Below are 20,607 nucleotides of genomic sequence, written 5' to 3'. Positions count from 1 at the left end.
GCGTTTAGGTGCAACCAGGTAGTATCGGGCAGGGCCGGGGTTCCTTACTAGTGCAAGTTCTTGCTCAATTACTGGACTAGGGGAAAGCTTGGGCTTTGTAGAACATGATCATAGTAGTACAATTCGATGAGTGGCGATCTCGGGAGGATATATGACAAAGAAGAGCGCATAAAGTACATGAAGATCGATGGAAGATCGAGCGATGGAACGACTCGGTACATCCCAATCTTGAAAAATGTCAAACAAACAACGCCACGCTATGCACCCAAAGTATGACCAGTCTGGACCCGGGAAGAATTCACCAGGGTTCTGCAGTATCTGGCCGTCGGAGAAGAGTATACACTGATGGTTTGGCTTCTCGATGATCCTAGGTCATCTTCGAGAGCCGCACCATCCCAGTTCAATATCTCAAGTATGTTTGTCGAGGAATTCTTTGGCCTCGTTGATCTTGGTCGCCAGGTACGGGCTGCCGCCACGATCGGGGTGGTTGAGCAGCATGAGCTGACGGTGATTCTTGCGCACCTTGTCCTTGCTCAATTTGCGCTCACTGTTGGCGAATACCGGGTTAGTATCCTTCAAAAGGTACGCCGAGGTCCAATCCGGGGAACATACGAGAGCTCGAGAATCAGGGAGGCTTCACGGCGGGTCATGCGCGGTTCAAATCCACTATCGTACTGTTAGTAACCGTCACAAATTCTGTCTGCAAGATTTCACCAACCCTTTGTAGAAAGCCTTTCCAGCAGCGTTGACGCCGCCCTGAGAACGGCGGTAGGCGACCAGACCGGCACGGCCCTGGAGAACAACAGTCAGTTCAATCATACAGACACACATCTGCCAGAAACCCCATCACATACCAAGAAGGCAGCCACACCAACACCAAGACCGATAGAAAGAATTGAAGCCATGACGTGAATACAGAGAGAGATCGGGTGGCCAAAATCGGAGAGAATTGCGGATGAGTTATGGACCTGGAGGATTCGCGGGATAAAAGTCAGCGCGCGAGCCCCAATCGGGTTTAGCGCGACCTCCTCCACGCCGACCATCTCTTTCAAAAAAAAGTTTGCGAGATAACAACGAAAGTCCAGATCCAACCCACACCAGCAACCATGCGGTAAGCTCTTCAGTCTCAACATTTAAAATGATCCTCAACTAACCCTCTTCTTCTCTTTAATAGTGTGGAAACCTGTCACTTCTGTTCCCGCCCGGCCTTCCCCGGGAAGGGCATCACATTCGTTCGCAATGACGCCCGCCAATTCCGTTTCTGTCGGTCCAAGTGCCACAAGAACTTCAAGATGAAGCGTCAGCCCCGCAAGCTGAAGTGGACCAAGAGTCACCGTGCTGCCCGAGGCAAGGAGATGATCGTGGACTCGTCGCTAGTTCTGTCCCAGTTCGCCAAGAAGCGCAACGTCCCCGTCAAGTACGACCGCAACCTGGTTGCCGCCACCGTCAACGCCATGCAGCGCGTCGAGGAGATTCGCCAGCGCCGCGAGCGTGTCTTCACCAAGCGCCGTCTGGCCGGCAAGTTGGCTCGCGACCGCCAGCGCGAGTCCGACCGCAAGGTCGTCGCCACCGGCGAGCACCTTATCCGCAAGGAGCTGCGCGAGCGCGAGGAGGGCCGTCCCATGGTGGCCGAGCAGAGCAAGGTTGCCAACCGGGTGCACGGTGGAGATCTGTTCGTGCAGAAGAAGAAGGCCAAGGTGTTGGTGGATGGTGGTGTCGAGGAGGAGGAGGCGATGGACATGGACTAAGGAATCGGTTCATCTCGTCGGGCTTTGGATTTTTCTCTTTCTTACTGTTACCCATTTTGTGCTTGGACCGCTACGATACGATTCCTGGAGTTGGGTTTGCATTATCATTGTGTTTCTCACGGGGTTTTTTTCTTCAAAAGCTATCGATATCATCTCACTTATAGAATGTGAGGGCCAGTGGAAGTCACGCTGCAAATAAACGCTTTTCAAATTCACAACTCGCTTCTTGAACTCAAAATTGTTTCAGGTCCGTAGTCCTGAGTGGAAACCATATCCATGCCACAACTACTCGGGACTCGGTTTCATCCTCCTAGCATATTGTTTACAAAGATTTAGTACCTGGGAGCAAATCCACAGATACCAAAGCCACCAGCCTCACAATTAATCCGATAAGGCTCTACTAAATTTCCATGCTCCATTTACCAAAGTAAACCATATCATGTATCATCATGCCTTCTAATATAGAAAACCCAGACAAAAGCAATGCTCTAGTAAATGCCAGAAAAAAAAGCCCAACCCCCGCTATCCACAAATTAACCATAACGATTATAACCATGCGGCCTGTTCGAATCACGGTTTAGATAACCATCCGAATAATCACTGCTCTGGAACTCATCCAACTCCTCCTGCTGTCGAACGAAGCCTTTCCCACCATGGTTCGACTTGAATCGTGCCCAGCCAAGAAGACCAATGATTGCAACGCTGACAATGACAACGGTAATAGAGTATCCCACAAGGACACCATTAGATGCATACGACCAACTAAGTCCGATGCCACCATTGATAATGGCGAGAAGGATCACGATGAATCCAAAATAGCGGTGCACAACACCAAACATAGACCCGGTCTGCGTCTTCTTGTGCAGACGGTGGTGCCAGAATCCCATTCCCCACTGGGCAATGATGGCTAGCAAGATCACGATTCCGAGGATCTGGTGCGTGGAACCGAATGATTGGGACTTGGTGAACTGGGTGCTGAGGTAGAAGCCGATTACCATACCGATGAAGGCCAGGCAGGTTGAGATGGTTTGATTAACCCAGTGCCAGCGCACGCTCTTGGGGAAGACGCGGAGGAGGATAGCTCCGAATGGGAAGAGGAGGATGAGGGCGCCGCAGAGGCAGATAGCGTGGATGATGCTGGGCCAGTTGCTGTCACTCTTGACTTCCTCGCCTTCGGAGGATGAGCCCTGGGAGGTGGTGTATGATGTAGGAAGTTCACCTGATCCGCCAGTGGCGTGAACCATATCCATGTTAAAGACACCTAGAAGAAAGAAGCAAAGATTAGGAAAAGACGACACTCGTAAAGAGGCTAGCAATGGGCCCACATACCGTATTTCGAGTGTCTCTCAATACTGGCTGTCTTGGAGTCACTGCGCAACATCGCAGCACTACCACCACTCGGACCAAGTCCAAAGATCCATGGCTGAGATGAGGACTTGAGATCCAACTTTCCGGATTTCCAGGTTGTACAGTTCGAGCATCGGCCATTCACCGTCATCGTGTTATTGGCGATACCCGTGCCTTCGAGAAGCGTCACCGCAATCGATGATGAGTACTCTGGTTCCTGTTCACCAGATGAGATTCGCGGGCTAACGGTGACATCTAAATTCAAAATTGCAGTTTAGCACACACCACTTCTATAATGTAGTTTTATCAAGAAAGGCAAGGGTGAAATACTCTTTCCATTAGCATTAGCATAGAGAACGATCATCAACGAGTCTTTCATCTCACTCCCCGTTCCAACGGCGAGCCAGCTATAACTAGCCGGTCCCGACAAATGGAAGTACAAATCCGTCGAGTCATCGGGAATATTCAATGCAAAAGTGTAATTTGAATTCGATCCAAGCGGCAAGTTGTAAATACTGGCTGCATTAGTAGTAGATGCAGCCGAGACAGTCGACGTAAGATAAGAGAAAAGCCCTGCCAAAAGGAATTGAGATCAACAACTGAGAACTTCAATTATGCCGAGTGGCTCAGCAGGGATCGTGATCCAATGCCAAGTGAGCCAAGCATCGGGAAAGGGGACTGATTGACCTGCCAGACCAAAAGGGACGACTCCACTTCCCGTAAAGGACACCATCTGAATCGGCAGTTATGAAAGTTTGTATGAAGAAAAGAAAGAAAGAAAAAAACGGCGCCCCAACTGTTCTTAGCAGACCCGTTTCTATTATGATAGCTGGCCAGAGCCCCTGATTTTATTTATTTTGAGCCCTCGCCGAGTTCCCCGCCAATGACTTATCACCGTACATTTGCCTTTCCCCAAACAAGCACTGTGGGAGGGTGACATACTTTGGCCCGGTGATTGGTGGCCGGGGACCCCTTAAACCTTAATTTGCACGGGTTTCGCTCGATATAGAAACTCGACACTTTTCTCTCTTTCCTGTCATGCAGCGTTAATGAACAAAAAACATGGCAACCTAGCACTGCCACTGTATTAACCGCCAAAACTGCTTATATGCATGACATGATTCATGAAGGATGACGACGACTGCTTTCAAGCTTTTGCCGATTTGGCATTTGGTCTTTGCTTTTTTAAAGTACCAATAGATTTGAAGCAACTTAGATCTTTGCATATATGGAACTGTAAAAGCTTGTGCTCCCTGGGTCTCAACCAGCTCACGAGCCCTATTATCAGAGTCAATTCAATACTTTGTGGTTGCTAGCACGAGGCATTTACAACACTGAAGCCGCAGGATAAGCAACTGCCTTCTTGTGGTAGAACCATCCGGGTGGCGCAGACCCCGGACCCTACACTGCTGGTCACTGGCTATCCTTCCTTCTAAGGCTAAATCTGACCCTTGGGATCTCTAGGCCACGTAATGTAGCTTTGGACCAGGAAGGTCGGAAGATTCGGCGTAATTCATCGATCTCCTGATCTTAGAAGTTTAGTACTTTAAGCCATCATGTCCCTTGGTTTTCCTCATCTACAGAAATACAGAAAACAGGCTTTTACCCACGGCTAGAAAATTGATCAAAATTCAGACTCAGTCATGGGTCCTGAGACTACACAGCGCCTATGCCTCACGATATACAATAATCTCGATAAGGGTGATATCACTTTCAAGAATTTAATAAGTATCAGGTAAGTGATAATCATCCAATCATTGGAATCCAACCCTTCTCTAACAAAGAAATCAGTGGCCAGCCATATGAAAAGTGCGAAAACCTACGCCTCCTATCCACAGAAGACGTAGAAAAAATCAGAATCCAACCTGGCGACAGCAAATTGATATCCTTCTGCGGAAGCGCGACATTAGGAGTAGGAATTGAGGGCATGCTTGACCTCCACTTTGAGCATGAGGACCGCATTACCTCGCTCTACTGGAATGGACCCTGCAATCGGATTGATAATCAGTTTCATGTCTCGAGTACCGATCATGAGCATTATACGGTGACAGCCTCGATTCCTCCGGATGAGGGTGTTCTCGGAGTTATCTCGGTCGATGTGAGAAGCCTTGCGGAGAGTTAGGTCCACATGGTGGCTTTTCAAAGCTGTGCTTACGGGGCTGTACTGCACTTCCAATTGAAAAGGGTGCTTGTGTGGCCAGGCATAAGCAGGGCGTTTTTGGCTGAAAATATAATGGCGTATTTGAGGAGAGTTAGGGTAGGCATCACTATTATTTACCGTATCCTTGTTCTGCTATAGTGTGATGGTTATAAATGTCCGCCCACCCCAGGGGCAATTCATCCCTTCCATGCTGCCCGATTCTGGCGCGGTCCAACCGTAGTCAGATGTCCTGAATGAAAACTATCCGTCGATCAACGCCTGGGCCCTGGAATTAGCCGGATCCCCGTTCAGATCGTGTAGGACTTTCACCTTTTGGAGATTAAGTGCTCCATCCAAAAGGCCACAGTTGCCTTCCATCCTGTCTACCTCCGAAGCAGTGTACTTGATATTGTCACTGAAAGGGAGATTGAGATCTTTGGTCGGAGGCATCTTGTCGGAAAATCACAAGGGTTCTGTTATAGAGGGGAGAATCTGCTATAGAGGCAAATATGTCGGGTTTGAAAGCTGTGATTCCTTCCCGGGATTTTCTCCGATCTTTTTCCTAGGACAAACACATGGATCACTCACAGTACAGTATGAATATTGATGGGAGTGGAGCGACATGTGGAAATAGTGGCTTGGCCGTGATGCGGCTAGCCAACAGAGATCGGACGAAATGGGGAAAGGGAAACAAGGTTTAGATACTAGAGTGCAGGAATGGCAGATAGAGTTGTCATATATAACTACGTCACCGAAGTCCGGTACCCAGCGATCGGATTCGACAAACACGCGAGGCCATTAGAGTGCAGGATGGGAATTGCTAACACGACGATACACGATTGCCAATTCGACGATACATACACCTCTTAGTCTGGTTGAGCGAGCTAATGGTATTACTGTCTCCTACTTTGAAGATCATTCTAGTACTTCAAAAGTCTGAGACTAGAAACCAGAGAAACGGACCAATTAGACATGCTTCAGTCACTCTTTCTTGAAAGGGTTTTCTAGATGTCTTTCAAATCATCTTTCTTGATAGCACAGATACCGTTTAAGTGGTGAGTGCTAAGATGATTTTGACAATCGTCAAGGTTTCCAACTTATGGAAGCCTACTGCAAAGGACAGTAATCCTATTACAACATTCAACCAGAGTAAAGGGGTCCATCGTCGTTCTAGCAATTCCCTGCAGGATGGTCAGGTTATCGATGTGTCTGCGTAAATACGACGTGATATCTCTCTCAAAGCCCCGTCCGTATCATATGGGTGTGTGACACATACCAAAGCTTGTGCTACCTTGGACAGACATGGCAGGCGTGGCACTGCAATGCAAGTATCCGCCCAGGCAGCACGAGGCCTGCTCGCTCCCAGGGCCAAAGAAGGGAAGGAAAAGCCGCTGGCTTGGTCATGGAGAAGGGCCATAGACAGTGTCATCTGGTGAGTGTGTATGGGCATTGAAAACTGGGAATCAAATTGCGATACGACAAGAAACATTACATCAGAAAATCGAACACGTCTCTGCGATATAGCAAGTCTGCGTAAAATGCGCGCAATTTCAAAAACAGCCCTTAGAAACTCCATGATATTAGCCCCGAAATAGTTCCATCTCCCTCCTATTTGGTCTTCTTGACCTCGGTCTCCTCCTCAGCTCCCTCAATATTGGCAGCAGGCTTCTTGGCAGCAGGCTTCTTGGCAGCAGGCTTGGACTTCTTGGCCTCCACAGACAGACGGGGGATGAATCTGCCAACGCGAGCCTGGTACTCACTGTACTCGGGGTATTTTTTCGCGCTAATCGCTTCAGTCAAGCGAGTGCTACCCTGGAAGATAAGCAGGTAACCCACAACACCAAGACCAATCCATGAGGCATAGGTCTCGGTGCGGTAGGCAGCCCAGACGTACATGGTCAGCCACACAGCCTGCTCGGCGACAAAGTTGGGGTGGCGCGACCAAGACCAGAGACCGCTGACCACAAAGCCACGCTCGAGATCCTCGGGGGTGTAGTGGTCCCGGTAGGGCTCGGGAATGCGCGCCTTAGTCTGGTACTCATGCTTCGCGGTCTGGAAGTTCCACTGCTGCTGATCGGCGAAGTACTCGATGACGATCAAGAAGAGCGCAAAGCGGGAGAAGGCGAGGTCGGGAAGACCGAAGACCTCGCTACCCTGGTTGTATGCGGCGATCACGAAAGTGTAGGTAGGGGCCGTGATGAGCAGGAGCAAAAGAGATTGGGTCGCAGCGATGAAAACGAAGTTGAAGATGGTGAAAAGGAAGGTGTTGTTAACCTTTGAGCGCACGATCGCCCAGCGGTAGTCCTCGGAACCAATCGAGTAGCCTCCCTTGCGCCAATAGTTGAAGGTCAAGCGAACCTGTTCGCAGCATCTGTCAGTCATTTGGACGTCATCGTAGCAGTTTGGAGAGAACACGCTTACGCTCCAAATCACGCTAATCACAGCGATAGTATCCAAAGTCTGGGTGCGAATTCCAGCCAAACGCGCCCAAAGGGCGAAATGCACATTATAAACAGCGGGCAGGATGCTCCAAAAGCGATCCACTTGCGAAAAATTGCGGTTGATTTCCGCAGCCAAGAAGAAGACTCCAGCCAAAACCGAGCACAGCGCGAGTGCGGAAACCATGGGGTTGGTGGCCACGTAAACCTCCTTTAAGCTATCGAGATTCCGACCAGCTTCTTGCAAGCTGGCGGGGAGCCATTGGAGCTGGGCTAGGTAGGGAAGAACTGTCAGCTTGAAGGAGGTGTATTCCACCAGGGACTCAACGCGGGGAAGCGGAAGAGATGCCATATTTCCCGGACTTGAGACAAAGAGCGAGGGTATATACGCAAACGGGGAGAGAGAGCTGGAGTGTTGCGGGAGCTCCAGTCCGTCGAGTTGCCGGGGTAGATGTTTGTATTACCTCATCGGGTAAGGCGCTCACGATCCTTTCTGCCTCAGGAAAGAAAGCGTGTCGAAACACAGATGGGGCATAAAACCGCTAGACCAAAAATGTGCCACAACTTAACTAGTTAATTAACTTAAGTTAGTTAGTTAGGCAACATTTTTAGTCATACGGGCTTCTTGTTGTTCCGACAAAGCGCGTCATTCTCAGGCACTTAGGACACCTGAGGCATCAACTCGCGTCCCAAAGTATTTCACTATTTCCCCGTTTGGGAAGAATATCTCCCCTTCGCCGCTGGGACCCCGTCTGATCGCAGTACGGTGCGATCACCATGACTCGCAAGATTCTCTGCGTGGCAGAGAAGCCTGCAATCGCTCGCGCCGTGGCCACGCATATGTCAGGCGGCTCTTTCCAGACTGTAAGTAGCTGAGACATGTCCCATGGTCGAGTATTGGCTGAACAAGGGCGTAGCATGCAATCAGAGGAAATCAATATGTCAAAAATTATGAGTTCGACTTCAATTTTGGTCCTCCATGGGGGAACTGCTCGGTGACGATGACCAGTGTGATCGGTCACCTCACTGGTCTGGATTTTGATCGTCAATACAAGGGCTGGATGTCCTGTCCACCCGGAGCTTTGTTCGAGGCTCCGGTACAAGAGGATGTGGATAAGGTATGGAGTTACTTCGATGGATGTTTTGTCGATCTTCTGACTCGAAACAGGACAAAAAACCCATTGCGGATAATATTCGGAATCAGGCCAGGTACAGCAAAGCACTGTTCATCTGGACCGATTGTGATCGAGAAGGCGAGCATATCGGCTCTGAAGTTCGCAACCAAGCAAAGGCTGGCAACGCTAGAATTGAGGTCAAGCGAGCCAGGTTCAGCAACACGGAAAGAGCGTAAGTCGCATTCAAGGATGAATGGAGGTGAAAATCACTGACTCGGTTTCTTTTCGATTGACAGCCATGTTCTCCAAGCAGCTCGAGAGCCAGTTGAACTGGATGAGTTCCAGGCAAACGCAGTTGCTGCTAGAATAGAGCTTGATTTACGGATTGGCGCGGCTTTTACTCGTTTGCAGACTCTCCAGCTTCAGGCTGTGTCTGCCATCTTGAAGGAAAAGGTCATTAGCTATGGTACGTGCTTCGGATTTCCTAAACGAATTTTTCTAATCCTATTTTAGGCTCATGCCAGTTCCCCACACTGGGATTTGTGGTTGATCGATACCTCAGAGTTCAAAACTTCAAACCCGAGACCTTCTGGAGCATCAAAGTCATGCTTCAGCGGGAAGGCAAAAAGGTCAATTTCCTCTGGAGACGTGTTCACCTCTTTGATCGTGCAGCCGTCACAATGATGCTGGAACGGTGCCTCATGGCGAAGCAGGCGAAAGTGACAAAAGTGAACCAGAAATCAAAAAGCAAATGGCGACCTCTTCCTTTGACAACGGTGGATCTCCAGATGATGGGCAGTCGCTTTCTTCGCATAGACAGTCAAACCATCATGAAGGTCGCCGAGGCGCTTTATACAAAGGGATTTATCAGCTATCCCCGTACCGAGACAGATCAGTTCGACAAGGCCATTGATCTGAAGAAGCTGGTTGAGAAACAATTCCCGGACAATCAATGGGGTCAATACGCCAAAGAGTAAGTCATTCGGTCTTAATCTCATCCACGGCACTGTCGCTAATACCTTATCCTAGCCTCATTGATGGCAAATTTCGGACCCCTAGACCTGGTCGTCACAATGACAAAGCCCACCCGCCCATTCATCCGGTCTGCTGGGTATCACCTAGCCAATTGAACGCCAATGAAAAGAAGGTCTACGAATTTGTAGTCCGACGGTTCCTAGCTTGCTGCTCGGAGGATGCCAAAGGCCAAGGGACTGACATTGAAATCCAATACGGGGAAGAGTTCTTCCACGCCAGTGGCCTGATCGTTTTGGAGAGGAATTATCTCGATGTCTATGTCTACGACAAATGGGAAAGCAGTCAGCAGCTTCCAAATTTTGAGAGAGGAGAGGTGTTTGAGCCTACCGAGGCCAATATCTACGAGGGGAAAACTACGGCTCCGAGTTACTTGACAGAACCCGAGCTCATCGGTCTCATGGATGCCAATGGCATTGGTACCGACGCGACAATGGCCGAGCATATTGCCAAAATCAAGGAACGTGAATACGTTGTGGTCAACACCCGCGGCAGTGGCAGGAGCAAAGTCGAGGAGCTGATTCCCACCCGGCTGGGCATTGCACTTGTGGAGGGGTACGATAATGTTGTTGCGGGTCTTCCAAACAGCATCTCCCTAAGCAAGCCGTTCCTTCGTAAAGAAATGGAATTGCGAATGCTCGAGATATGTGCAGGCTCTAAGACTCGTCAGGAGGTAGTACAGCAAAGTCTTGACATGTACCGGGAAGTCTTTATTCATACTCAACGGCGTATCGAGATGTTGAAAGCAGCATGTCGAAAGTACCTTAACGAGCAACCAGCGTCTTGATTATTGATCATTCTACTTATGATACCCAATTGATTTTAGCTCTTTCTTCTGGTTCACTTTGGAATAAAAAATGATGGTATGATTCTCTCAGAACTACCACTCGTAACGTCGCGAGAAACAAAAAAAAAAACAAAAAAAAGCGGAAACTGGGAACCCCGAATTAGCAGGACCAGCAGCTTGCTTCATCCCAACACAACACCACATCTCAGCTCGAACACCGAGCAACGAAAACCAAACCCCAAACACCGAACCCCAAACACCACTTCGCTCACCGCGCGCATCTGCTTCGCCCGTCCTGCACCAGACCACCATCCGGGGATCCACTCGGGTCATCGCCGCTGGAATCAGTCGGCCGTGTATCTTGCGAATCCGATTGGAAAACCTCCAACCTCTCGGACAGCCCCTCCCACACATCCGTGCTCCGGTCGACGTTGCGGCGCAGCGTGTCCAGGCTGGCCAACACATCTTGCAGGGTCTGAATGACGACCGCGCTGCTTGCATCGGAGGACGAAGTGCTCCCTTCACTGTCGTGGGAGTTTTCTTGGGTGTCCACCTCGGCCGGCGCATGATGTGCTGCCGGAGCGGTGCGCAAATCCTGCGCAACCGACACCAAGAAGGCGAGGCTGGAGTGGTTTTCGTAGATCCCCTTCCAGGCGGTCTCCTGGTACTGTTGGACCCGGCCGATCTCTTCGAGGATGCTTGTCAGTCGTCTGTTTCGGTCGTTTTGCTTGACCATCAGCCCGACGACCAGGGCGAAGATCACGAACAGCAGGATCTGGAACAGGCTGTCGACAGGTAGGTGTTGTGTTGAATCTGGCCCGGGCAGGCCGACCGGCACGTCTGTCGACAAAGTTGGCAAGGGAAGAAAGCCGGGAGGAACGGTCAACGGAACTGTCAATGGTGGGTGACCAGCACTGAGCGTCATTGCTGACTCCGTTTCGGACACCACGGTGGCATTCCAGCCATCCAGATACTCTTTGAAGAGGTGGTGTGTGATGGCTTCTTCGTCGAGGAGGCGGGGAATCTGGTCCAGCGTATAGACGGTGCTGGCCAGCTGCACTCCTCCCAAGGCGCGGTCCCAGATCGAGCGGGCAGGGTCGATGTTGGTGAATGGGATGCTGCTGTACAGCCCCCAGATGTTGGCGGTGACGAAAACGATGATGGGGATGATGAAGTGCATGATGGTAGAATTTGGAGAGATGTTGATAACGATGATGATGTTGATGTCGATGTTGAAATGTGAAGATGGCCAAGTTTGAATTGATCAGAAGTGTTTAAATAATTGCCTGGCCCCCTCCATCTGCCCGGTCTAGTCAACGAAGTAGGCAGCGGAGGCAGCCTCCGGGCTGTCTGCCTGAGATCTGCAATCAAGATGGTCCAGAGTTCATTGATCAGATGCATCGGTTGACTGTTGGCGTTGACTTGGGAAGGCTGCCTGCAGGCTCAGGCAAACTTGCTGATAATAAAATTTGCAGCCTATTGAATATCATCATCAAGAGTTCAGGCATCTCATGCTTAGCTATGAAAAAAAGCCTTCCAATGTGGCTCTGCCTTGGGTTATACAAAATCATCTGGGTAGAAATTATTTTTGCTGCCTCCATTTTAGTACTACCTGGATCCCATTCATGCAGCCATCGGCTCCAGTCCCCGTCCAGCTCCACAGGATGATCTCCATTGTCTGATTACTAGTACATACAGGCTGCATTCGTAGAGGCCCTCAATCTGTAGCATAATAAGGTATAGCGAATTAATTCTAAGAATTGCAAAATGAAATATAAATTTTTATAGCAATTCAGACTTGTTGATATCCAATTGGTGCGCACCATGTTTTACTAAGCAGCATTTCCGACTAACGTTAACTAACAGATGAGTATTGCCTGAAAATCAAGGCGTATAGTGAGCGCGAGTCCACGACCGAGAAAGATTCATAGTTAGCATCCGAGAAAGTAGTTAGGGATTTCTAGAGAACATTCAACTTCCCAACTGCTATCGATTAAGATTACACTTATGCCTACCGGAAAAACGGCGTTCTATCGCTAGAGGTTCCTAAATCGGTCAGGATGCAGACTAAGAAGAAAGTGAATATTGTTGATTAACTGCTAAATAAAGCTAGCATATGCTTTCTTTGTAGTTAGTGTGGTATTAGCTCCTGAAAGAACAGCCTTTTGGTGTAACTAAGTTACTACAATCAGAAGATTTGATGGAATACGTATAGAATAAGTATTATTAAACCAGTACCCAAACCTAGTGTAACCGAGCGTTGGCATACTTAAGGGAACCTAGTGAAATGGCCAACGCAAGGCTCATCATAGCAGCTAAAGCTGATTCGGAGGTAGTGATAGAAGCTAGAAGACAACCAGGCTTACGATATCATAGAGTAGGAAATATACTAGAGCATCAAAGAAGTGAAAGAACAGAAACATTAGTATATTGAGAGAGCGAGAGAGAGCAAACATCAATAATCAACACGTGGTAAATGACGACCAAATTAAATATATTCCTATAACCTACGAATTTAACTAACTTCTTACGGACTTACCAAAACATACTTTATACGTGGGCTTACCATATATAGCTTCCGCAATATGGTAGGCTAGCTACTTAAAAAAATAGGTTTAATGAAAAGTTCACATTACCATTTATCTGTCTATAAGAGACTGAAAAGTTACGCGCAAGGTTTGTAATAGCGGATTCTCTATAGTCAGTTTGAACCCGAACTACTTCTGATAGGAAATGTTAGACAAAGATGGTTAGTCACAGCCTAGAAAAGGAGCTCTTCGTCTCCATCAAAAGATACCTTAAATATACTGGATTAGCTTGAGAAATTCAACTTGATCATTGATTTATTTCAGAGTCGTTTATCTCTAGTGGCAAATGCAATCTTTGTGGAATAGGCGCTTTATCTTAATCTTCTTGCCTGTGTCAGAAAATATTACATTACTGTAGCCCGATTTCGTGCTACAAAAACTTTGATGGCGTTAAGAACACAACAAACAAATCAGAACCCCTGAACTCCAATAAGCTCATCTTCAATCGTGAACCTACAGGTTTCAGGCATAGTAGCCTCACGTAGAACATGAAGCTTCCTTTTCAAAGATGTGACTTCTTTTTGAAGTTCCAGAATGTGCAGACGAGCCATTTCTAGTAACTGTACCCGCTGTGACCTTTTGGACGTCCTAGATCCAGGCTTGGTTTTCTCGTTATGGGATTGATTCACTACGTCTTCCAGTTGCAAGAACTTGGCATCCAGGTTTTGACGGTACCGCCTTTCGCTCTGACTATGCGCAATCTTCTGTCTCGGAGTAATTTGCTTGTGATTGATGTCCGACTTGGGCTCTGTATCCAGATTGCGCTGCTCTTCCGAAGGAGGAGCTGAGATACTGATAGAGCGATCAGACAACTCCGGCGCTTCAATGTTTGGCAGAGAAGTTGAAGAATATAATTCGTGCTTTGATATAACTGCACCTTCATCATGTGTCATATCCTTGATATTGGTTGTCAGCTCATGAATTGACAATATATTGATTTCCGGCAAAAAATAAAAATAAAAATAAAACTCACTTGGTTCCAAAGGCAAGGAAAAACCTCATTCAATAAGTTCAATCCAGGCACACAAGTTTGCAGCTCGTCACTCAAAAGACCTTGGTTGTCGTATGGCATGCTTTCATAAGAGCCACAAGTGCCAAGGTAATCTGATTCAATAAATGAGCTTTGTTCTTCGACCAACCCTGGCCTCAGAAGAAGGTGGTGATTAAGATGCTGCATTTTCTTAGTCGTTAGGCTGCTAGCCCCAATGGCCTTCCGTACTGCCTGTGACGCATGTGTGGTATTCTCCCTCCGGAAATGTATCTGTATTTAATTGCTCAACTCCCGTGACATTTAGTGACCGGGGCATAGGAGATATACTGGATTTTCAACTGGAGTCAAAACGTCATCAATAGCGATCATCTGAAACCATGGTTCGTAGACTGGGCACGTAAAATATAGAGGAGATCTTATGGGCGCGCTGATAAAGTTCGGCCGGTAAAATTCCAGAAACATATACGGATAATTGCTTGGCTAATAGCGACTATCTGTTTGGTCCTACCAGAACTGTTGAGCTATGATGTCCGCGACTAACCAAGGGCCCAAGGGCCATTGATCCATCAGACTAATTAGGAACACCATAGGCTTGTTTAACTATGGGCAGAAAGAAATCCTAGTCGAATCGTTCAGAACATGTGTGAGGCTGATAAGGCTGAGTCGAAGTCACGAAGGCAACAAGATGGTAGAGGCGATCAGATTGTGGCAGTGAGAATACGCGATGTTAATCCTGACAGAGTAATTGTGCATGCTGGCCTATTATAGTTCGATAATCAACCCAACGCTTCTGTAACGGAGCATTTGATTGGGTGGAAGGTTTTCGCTTTGTTGAACAGTTTCAAGGATAAGATTCCCGATCCTGCTGGGAGTCAAATATCACGACTTGGGGTGGCGCAACCCGCTCTTTCGGCGGTTCGACCTTTCTCGCATCATCTTTCTAATTGGATTAGACCACTTTTTTTTACTGTGGGACCGCTTAATTCTAGCCCAGTCTAATGACTGGATAGGAAACTAGCTTCATCACAGGGGTCTGGCTGGGGTTTAAAAGTAGTCGCCATATGATCGTGCTTGCCGGTCGGGAGACTGGTCAGCGCACGGCCTAGACCCTCGACCTTCGGGGCCTCATACCGGACCAGACTTACAAGCACTCCTCCCACGGGTCAGAGACCCCGAAATACAACCTTAAGTGATATTTTTGTATCTGATTGCGTTGAAATTTTTGTAGCTCGCTAGGTATTAGCGCTCTCCATTCTTTTTATGGTAAAGGCCTCGATCCCAAGTATATCTGTTGGAGTGTCCACCCGAGCAGATCTAATGCGACAGACTTGAATTGCCAATTCATTATTATTACCCGTCTATGGTGGACATGTCAGACAATCGGTTCACATATATGTCTGCGGGCGCTCTCGCCTCACGCAGAATTATCGAGCAGTCCTCGTACACAACCACCCCGAGTCGGTCCCCGGGCGATGTCACCCCGGCATGCGGGGAATCAATATACAAGTGTGATTTAGGTGAAGAAAATATCAAGAAAGTCGATTCAACCCTAGAGGCAGAACGAACTATCGACGAAAAGAAGACAAAGTCGCGGAGCGACAAAACTTCATTTAGGGGTGAAAGCCCAAAAAATGAGCCACCGACTCGTCAGATCCTCACAAAAATACGGCCATCGAAACCTTTGGATCGCGCAATAGCGAAATTCCCCGAAGGCGAGCATGTGTCGCGGGAGATCAAATCGTCTTTGGGCATTGTCTGAGCGGTTATGCATAGCAGTTCCGCCAATGTCAGAATATGGGTTGGATTCAGTATTTTGGCGTAGCATCACTGTATTATTTTGTGTTTTCTTTGTATTCAATGATATCTGAGAGGATTTTCTTCACTCGGAGCTACTCAGTAGTCTAATCAATTGATTTGATTAGATGCCATACCTGCTAAACAGTGAACGGGGGTATGCGTTAATGGCAGTCTGATCGGAACAGACAGGTCGAGGCACGAATAGAATATGTCCTCAACAGAAGATGAGATGGGAAATTGGCCCGTAAACGGAACCAACACCACCGCCACGGATGATCGAGGGCAAGCACTTCTAGAATACAGGAGTGCTTCAGGCCTGCCTCACTAGCGTAGGTAGTGGAACCGCTAAGCGTACATGATCGAACAACCAATCAAGCAAATATGCGATCAAACCGACCTCTTTCTCCATCAATTCCTTTCTCACATATCTGTCAGCGGTTCCACCACTTCAACAGGTAGCTTTTTGCTCTCTATTGACTCGCCGGGGGAATGGGTTGAATTCTCCTGGAGATGGTAAACAATTCATTAGAACCAGTTCTGCATTAGATCAAAAGAGATTGTAATCACTGCGGACCAAATCAAGCGATTTCAACCCTATTTCCTAGATAGGACACTGCATCTTAATCCACCTTCAAGGAACAATTTAAAACCTCCGTCTAAAGCAACGGACAACACATCAATCGGTTAATCTACCTCTATTCGGCTAATATTCTAATAATCTAAGCGCTTAGTAGAATACCACTAGTTTAGTTAATAACTATAAGTTAGGCTTAGTTAATGACTGATCTTTAGGTAATCTACTGACTAACTAATTAGTTAAGCTAACTAACGGATAATAGCCTACGCGGTTAGGAACGTGAAATATCACGAACTGAGAATAATACCCGGCTTGTTAAAAAATCTCCACTATTAGCCCGATAATAGCTATAGTTAAGTGATGGACTCCGTAGGTGACGATTCCTCCTATGAGGACATGATGGGCAGAATCTTTGGCTTTTCTAAAAGAAGTGTAGGTACCTAGGACGCGGACCTTTTCAATCTGTGCTCTTCAGGCCCTAGGCGGGGAGACCATGAGCATAGCATGGTGAACCAATGCAGAAATATTATCAGCGAGTGAGGTCGTTTTGAACTTCGGATAAGTCTCGTCGGTAAATAAACACCCGAAAGGAATGATTTTCAAGGCAAAAACTCGCTGAATTGTTCCAGATCGCAGGCCTGAACAGTCAGAAATGAGTGGCAAAGAATGAGGTGTAATCGTTATCCTTTGCTGGTCCGTTTCGCCCGAATGAACACCTGGGGATTGGTTCTCGGGCGACTGGGCCCGACAGGGAGCCACAGGGTCGAGTGACATGGTATAAGGGATATCAATTCCCCGTTGATCATTTGTCAGGGCGGAGGCTCGGCTATTTCCTCTTTGATTTCACATCCAGGTGCGAGATATCATATGCAGAAGGTAGTCACAGCCTGTGGCTTAGATTGGAGTTGCGACGTACAACCTGACTACGCCCGAGCGGCATTGCCGCTGTCGGCTGTCACCTCTTAGAATTGCAGTTTGTCGGTGGTATTATTGCATGATGGGCATGCACCTCTTCCAGAACACCACTGTCTGTTATATTTTGTACTTGTATATCTGGTATGATTCATACTACTCTACGTTTTGTGAAATCAACGATACAGGATCGTTCGTGAAATAAGCCTATGCACTTTGGAATTCAATTCCGTGTAGAGAATAAACATGTCGCACTAGTGGTAGCCCCGTTGTGTAGACTTGTACAATTTCAATAGAGAAATACCTGGTTTGTTGATCACATTAGTCAACGGCATGGTCAAGACACGAATTCGAAAGCGATTTCCATACATGCCTTCCGTTTGGCTTGGTTGCCATACACCAAACGTGGAGAAGTCCGTAGTGCCCAAAAACTTAAAAAGCACGTGGAGACTATTACTATCATAGGACTACTGTTGATCCCACACCATGGAGATTTTGAGAGATGATCAACCTCCAAGCCCAGATATCCGTAAATTGAGTCATAACCTGTTTGAGAGCGATTAGCAAAACTAATAACAAAAAACGACCATAGATCCACAATTTTTGGGGAGTAGTTACTTAGTTGTGCTCTCTCTATATCATCGCTCCACTTGACCAGTTCCTCCAGCTCCTTATCTGGGGTCTCCGTGAATTCATGCTTGATCCCAGGTGTATCAAAGAAGACTTGTTGAAAATTCTGCCCGATAAGGAGAATTTGAGCTCTGGGATAATCAATCAATCAATCTAGGTTGCAACGCTACCCAAGCGGTAGTTGCCGAATATTATATCAAAACTATTCTGGGAGTCAGTGGAAGAACATTGCTGAGTTATGGAGAGTGATAATGCCGGCGTGGAAGACCAATACTGTACCTTTTAGGATAGCTTGGGTTGTGAGGAAGATTGACGGACAGAGGACTGGTGGAATTTGGATTCTTTGACTGCACGAGCCACCTTCCTTGCTTTTGAAGCCCAAGGTCCATCTGAACAGGACCGATATGCCTGGGGTCCGTGAGGAAGTAATTCAGATGGGAGCCATGTTGCGCTGACGTGATGGAATAAATGCCCCTCGAGTATAGTCTGGCATCGGGTATGGTCCTCGGGCCGCGAGTCTGGGTCTCATAATTCATACCATTGATAAACGTCTCCTGGAGTTCTTCCAGCGTTATCCCAGCCTTCTCCACAAAACCCATCTCTCTCACACAAGGAGTTTGTGGAAGGACCTTTTTGGGACAACTATTAGTCGGAAGCTGTCACCAAATCTGTGCGAACCATCTTGTTGATCTAAGACTTCACTGCACAGACTACGACGGAGTACAACAAAGGTTCTTGCAACGTCATGAATTCCACATGTGCCAGTACTACCGACGTCAACCCAGGATCGATAGAAGAAATAAATGACGCCCTGCTCAAGGGTCTTGAACGCATACGCGTGATCATGATGGGGAGCTATCCCAATAGCGTAATCCTCAATTTGAGGCTTTCATGATTTACTGCAGGCAAGGACTTGTGTTCCTGCTTCACCATGAATTTGCCAGCCGTGAATTCTGGCAAATTAAACAGTAATATCTTCCCTTTGCTGAGTTTGCTTTTGATGATGCGCTGTTTGTTTCCGCCGACGTGATCTCAGCGGTGAGTCGTTCCTTACTGTTTGTGTCTTTGTCTTTTGGCGTGTTGAAGAGAGGAGAAGTAATCTATCCAAGTGCTTTCCCGAAATTTATCATTAAAGCGAGAGGGTTATAGCAGGAGAAAATTTTAATGCTTGAATTGGATTAATTTGATACGTGTTTTCCGTTTGAAAGAAATGAATTCTGGCCAATTATACACGATTCCTCGACCCCGCTTAAGGCGAAAGTCGTGACATACGCGCCCAGAGTAGAGGAGCGAGTAGGAGCAGTAGGGTTGGCCGGTTTAGGTTTATTTCAACCTTGGTCAACGAGGCGGTCTCTGCCGTGAAGCATCCCCCCACAGGATCTCTTTGCGGCTATGACGCCTGAAGAATGTGGCTGTCAATACCAGCTCCAATTTTCCCACCTAGCATATCTCGACCGTTCTGGACTGACCATGTATTACATCTCCGAGAGGATTTGGCTCTCGCTAGTGGAAGAGACAGTATCTTGCATCTGTCGTTCGGCCGACAAAAGAGGCTGCCTATGAGGTTAGCAGATTTCACTGAAATACCGAGCGTACGATATCGTCACGCCTAGAGTCCGCGTGACCCGCTCACTCTACATTGATCCGACCGGCCGAGATCAACGGGCCTGGACAGGATATCGGCTTCCCTAAAACCCATCTTCGGATGATCTACTGACATACCGTTTCGGCCGCCCAGGTGTGTTTTTAGTAGCAAACCTTGCTCCCCTACTGCCCACGCGTATTACGTGGGGAGTCCTGCTCACTGATCATGTCGTCAAAAAAAGTGGGCCTAGTCCCTGTTAGGCCCAAAATGCACCATGGGCTATATTTCGGCTTTGTTTAGAAATATTAACCCGTCAATCATGTAGGTGTCCAGGCCGTCGATATACGCCCACTATACACGCTGGCAGATCATTATGTAACCGACCTGGTTTACTCGCTTTGATCGCTTCTCCTTGGAGGGGATTAGTAGTTGTAATCACTCACCGATCAAGTCACGAAATCCCTTCAGTTGCCGCGAAACTAGTGGAACAAGACGATAAAATGGAGCTAGCTATAGAACGAGCTACCGCGTCAGTTCACCTGGAAAATGTTACTTTGATGTCCACAAACCTCACTATAAAATTTGATAGCAGTTTATTCGTCAGTCGTTCTTAAATAGCAGCAGCTTGGACGAGCGTGAGTCATAGGCCTCGAGTCTTGCTATAAGCTGTCATAGTAACATTGTCCTATAAAAGAGCTTGAAATTTGCCTTTGCTGTATGTAAGTCTACGATGTCCACGGCTTTATATTTTTCGTAAGTAATAACATGTATTAGGGTGCATCACTTGGCACGTCTCAGAGAAACTCTACAAAACTATAAATCTCAATGAATCCAAGAAAGTTGGTTTGTTTAAAGACAGCAATGGGCATTGTGCTGATTCAGCTACCCTTAAATTGTCAGACAGCGATATTATTAGCATA

The 20,607-nt window shown here is 47.5% G+C and overlaps 8 protein-coding genes across 8 annotated transcripts; 3 read left to right on the top strand and 5 right to left on the bottom strand.

The window, feature by feature from the left end:
- Window positions 1–71: 71 nt before the first annotated feature.
- Window positions 72–948, bottom strand: pam18 (putative mitochondrial DnaJ chaperone (Tim14)). Its single transcript, XM_057153374.1, has 4 exons — window positions 855–948; window positions 719–792; window positions 613–666; window positions 72–547 (listed from the first exon to the last, which is right to left on the bottom strand). The coding sequence occupies exons 1-4, from the start codon at window positions 903–905 to the stop codon at window positions 409–411; spliced, it is 318 nt and encodes a 105-aa protein (XP_057007712.1). The 5' UTR covers window positions 906–948; the 3' UTR covers window positions 72–408.
- Window positions 949–1,106: 158 nt separating this feature from the next.
- N7473_007433 (Ribosome biogenesis protein RLP24) lies at window positions 1,107–1,748 on the top strand (the record flags this gene model as incomplete). Its single annotated transcript, XM_057153373.1, has 2 exons — window positions 1,107–1,111; window positions 1,175–1,748. The coding sequence occupies 2 exons, from the start codon at window positions 1,107–1,109 to the stop codon at window positions 1,746–1,748; spliced, it is 579 nt and encodes a 192-aa protein (XP_057007711.1).
- A 533-nt stretch (window positions 1,749–2,281) lies between these two features.
- N7473_007432 (cytochrome and DOMON domain-containing protein) lies at window positions 2,282–3,828 on the bottom strand (the record flags this gene model as incomplete). The annotated part of the gene is made up of 4 exons (XM_057153372.1): window positions 2,282–3,009; window positions 3,078–3,350; window positions 3,426–3,668; window positions 3,783–3,828. The coding sequence occupies 4 exons, from the start codon at window positions 3,826–3,828 to the stop codon at window positions 2,282–2,284; spliced, it is 1,290 nt and encodes a 429-aa protein (XP_057007710.1).
- Window positions 3,829–4,684: 856 nt separating this feature from the next.
- On the top strand, window positions 4,685–5,385 carry N7473_007431 (uncharacterized protein). The gene is made up of 2 exons (XM_057153371.1): window positions 4,685–4,830; window positions 4,887–5,385. Exons 1-2 carry the CDS (start codon window positions 4,739–4,741, stop codon window positions 5,215–5,217), a joined length of 423 nt encoding a protein of 140 aa, XP_057007709.1. The 5' UTR covers window positions 4,685–4,738; the 3' UTR covers window positions 5,218–5,385.
- A 111-nt stretch (window positions 5,386–5,496) lies between these two features.
- Window positions 5,497–5,685, bottom strand: N7473_007430 (uncharacterized protein; the record flags this gene model as incomplete). Its single annotated transcript, XM_057153370.1, has 1 exon — window positions 5,497–5,685. One exon carries the CDS (start codon window positions 5,683–5,685, stop codon window positions 5,497–5,499), a length of 189 nt encoding a protein of 62 aa, XP_057007708.1.
- Window positions 5,686–6,843: 1,158 nt separating this feature from the next.
- On the bottom strand, window positions 6,844–8,025 carry N7473_007429 (DUF1295 domain protein; the record flags this gene model as incomplete). The annotated part of the gene is made up of 2 exons (XM_057153369.1): window positions 6,844–7,593; window positions 7,657–8,025. The coding sequence occupies 2 exons, from the start codon at window positions 8,023–8,025 to the stop codon at window positions 6,844–6,846; spliced, it is 1,119 nt and encodes a 372-aa protein (XP_057007707.1).
- A 425-nt stretch (window positions 8,026–8,450) lies between these two features.
- Window positions 8,451–10,607, top strand: N7473_007428 (DNA topoisomerase 3; the record flags this gene model as incomplete). Its single annotated transcript, XM_057153368.1, has 6 exons — window positions 8,451–8,537; window positions 8,591–8,791; window positions 8,842–9,020; window positions 9,085–9,254; window positions 9,302–9,761; window positions 9,818–10,607. The coding sequence occupies 6 exons, from the start codon at window positions 8,451–8,453 to the stop codon at window positions 10,605–10,607; spliced, it is 1,887 nt and encodes a 628-aa protein (XP_057007706.1).
- Window positions 10,608–10,875: 268 nt separating this feature from the next.
- Window positions 10,876–11,787, bottom strand: N7473_007427 (uncharacterized protein; the record flags this gene model as incomplete). The annotated part of the gene is made up of 1 exon (XM_057153367.1): window positions 10,876–11,787. One exon carries the CDS (start codon window positions 11,785–11,787, stop codon window positions 10,876–10,878), a length of 912 nt encoding a protein of 303 aa, XP_057007705.1.
- Window positions 11,788–20,607: the final 8,820 nt, after the last annotated feature.

This window comes from Penicillium subrubescens (assembly GCF_028828155.1).
Source record: "Penicillium subrubescens strain IBT 31985 chromosome Unknown utg000005l_segment0_segment0, whole genome shotgun sequence".
Lineage (NCBI taxonomy): Eukaryota > Fungi > Ascomycota > Eurotiomycetes > Eurotiales > Aspergillaceae > Penicillium > Penicillium subrubescens.
Note: the sequence above shows the minus strand (reverse complement) of the source record. Positions and strands in the feature narration are given on the sequence as shown.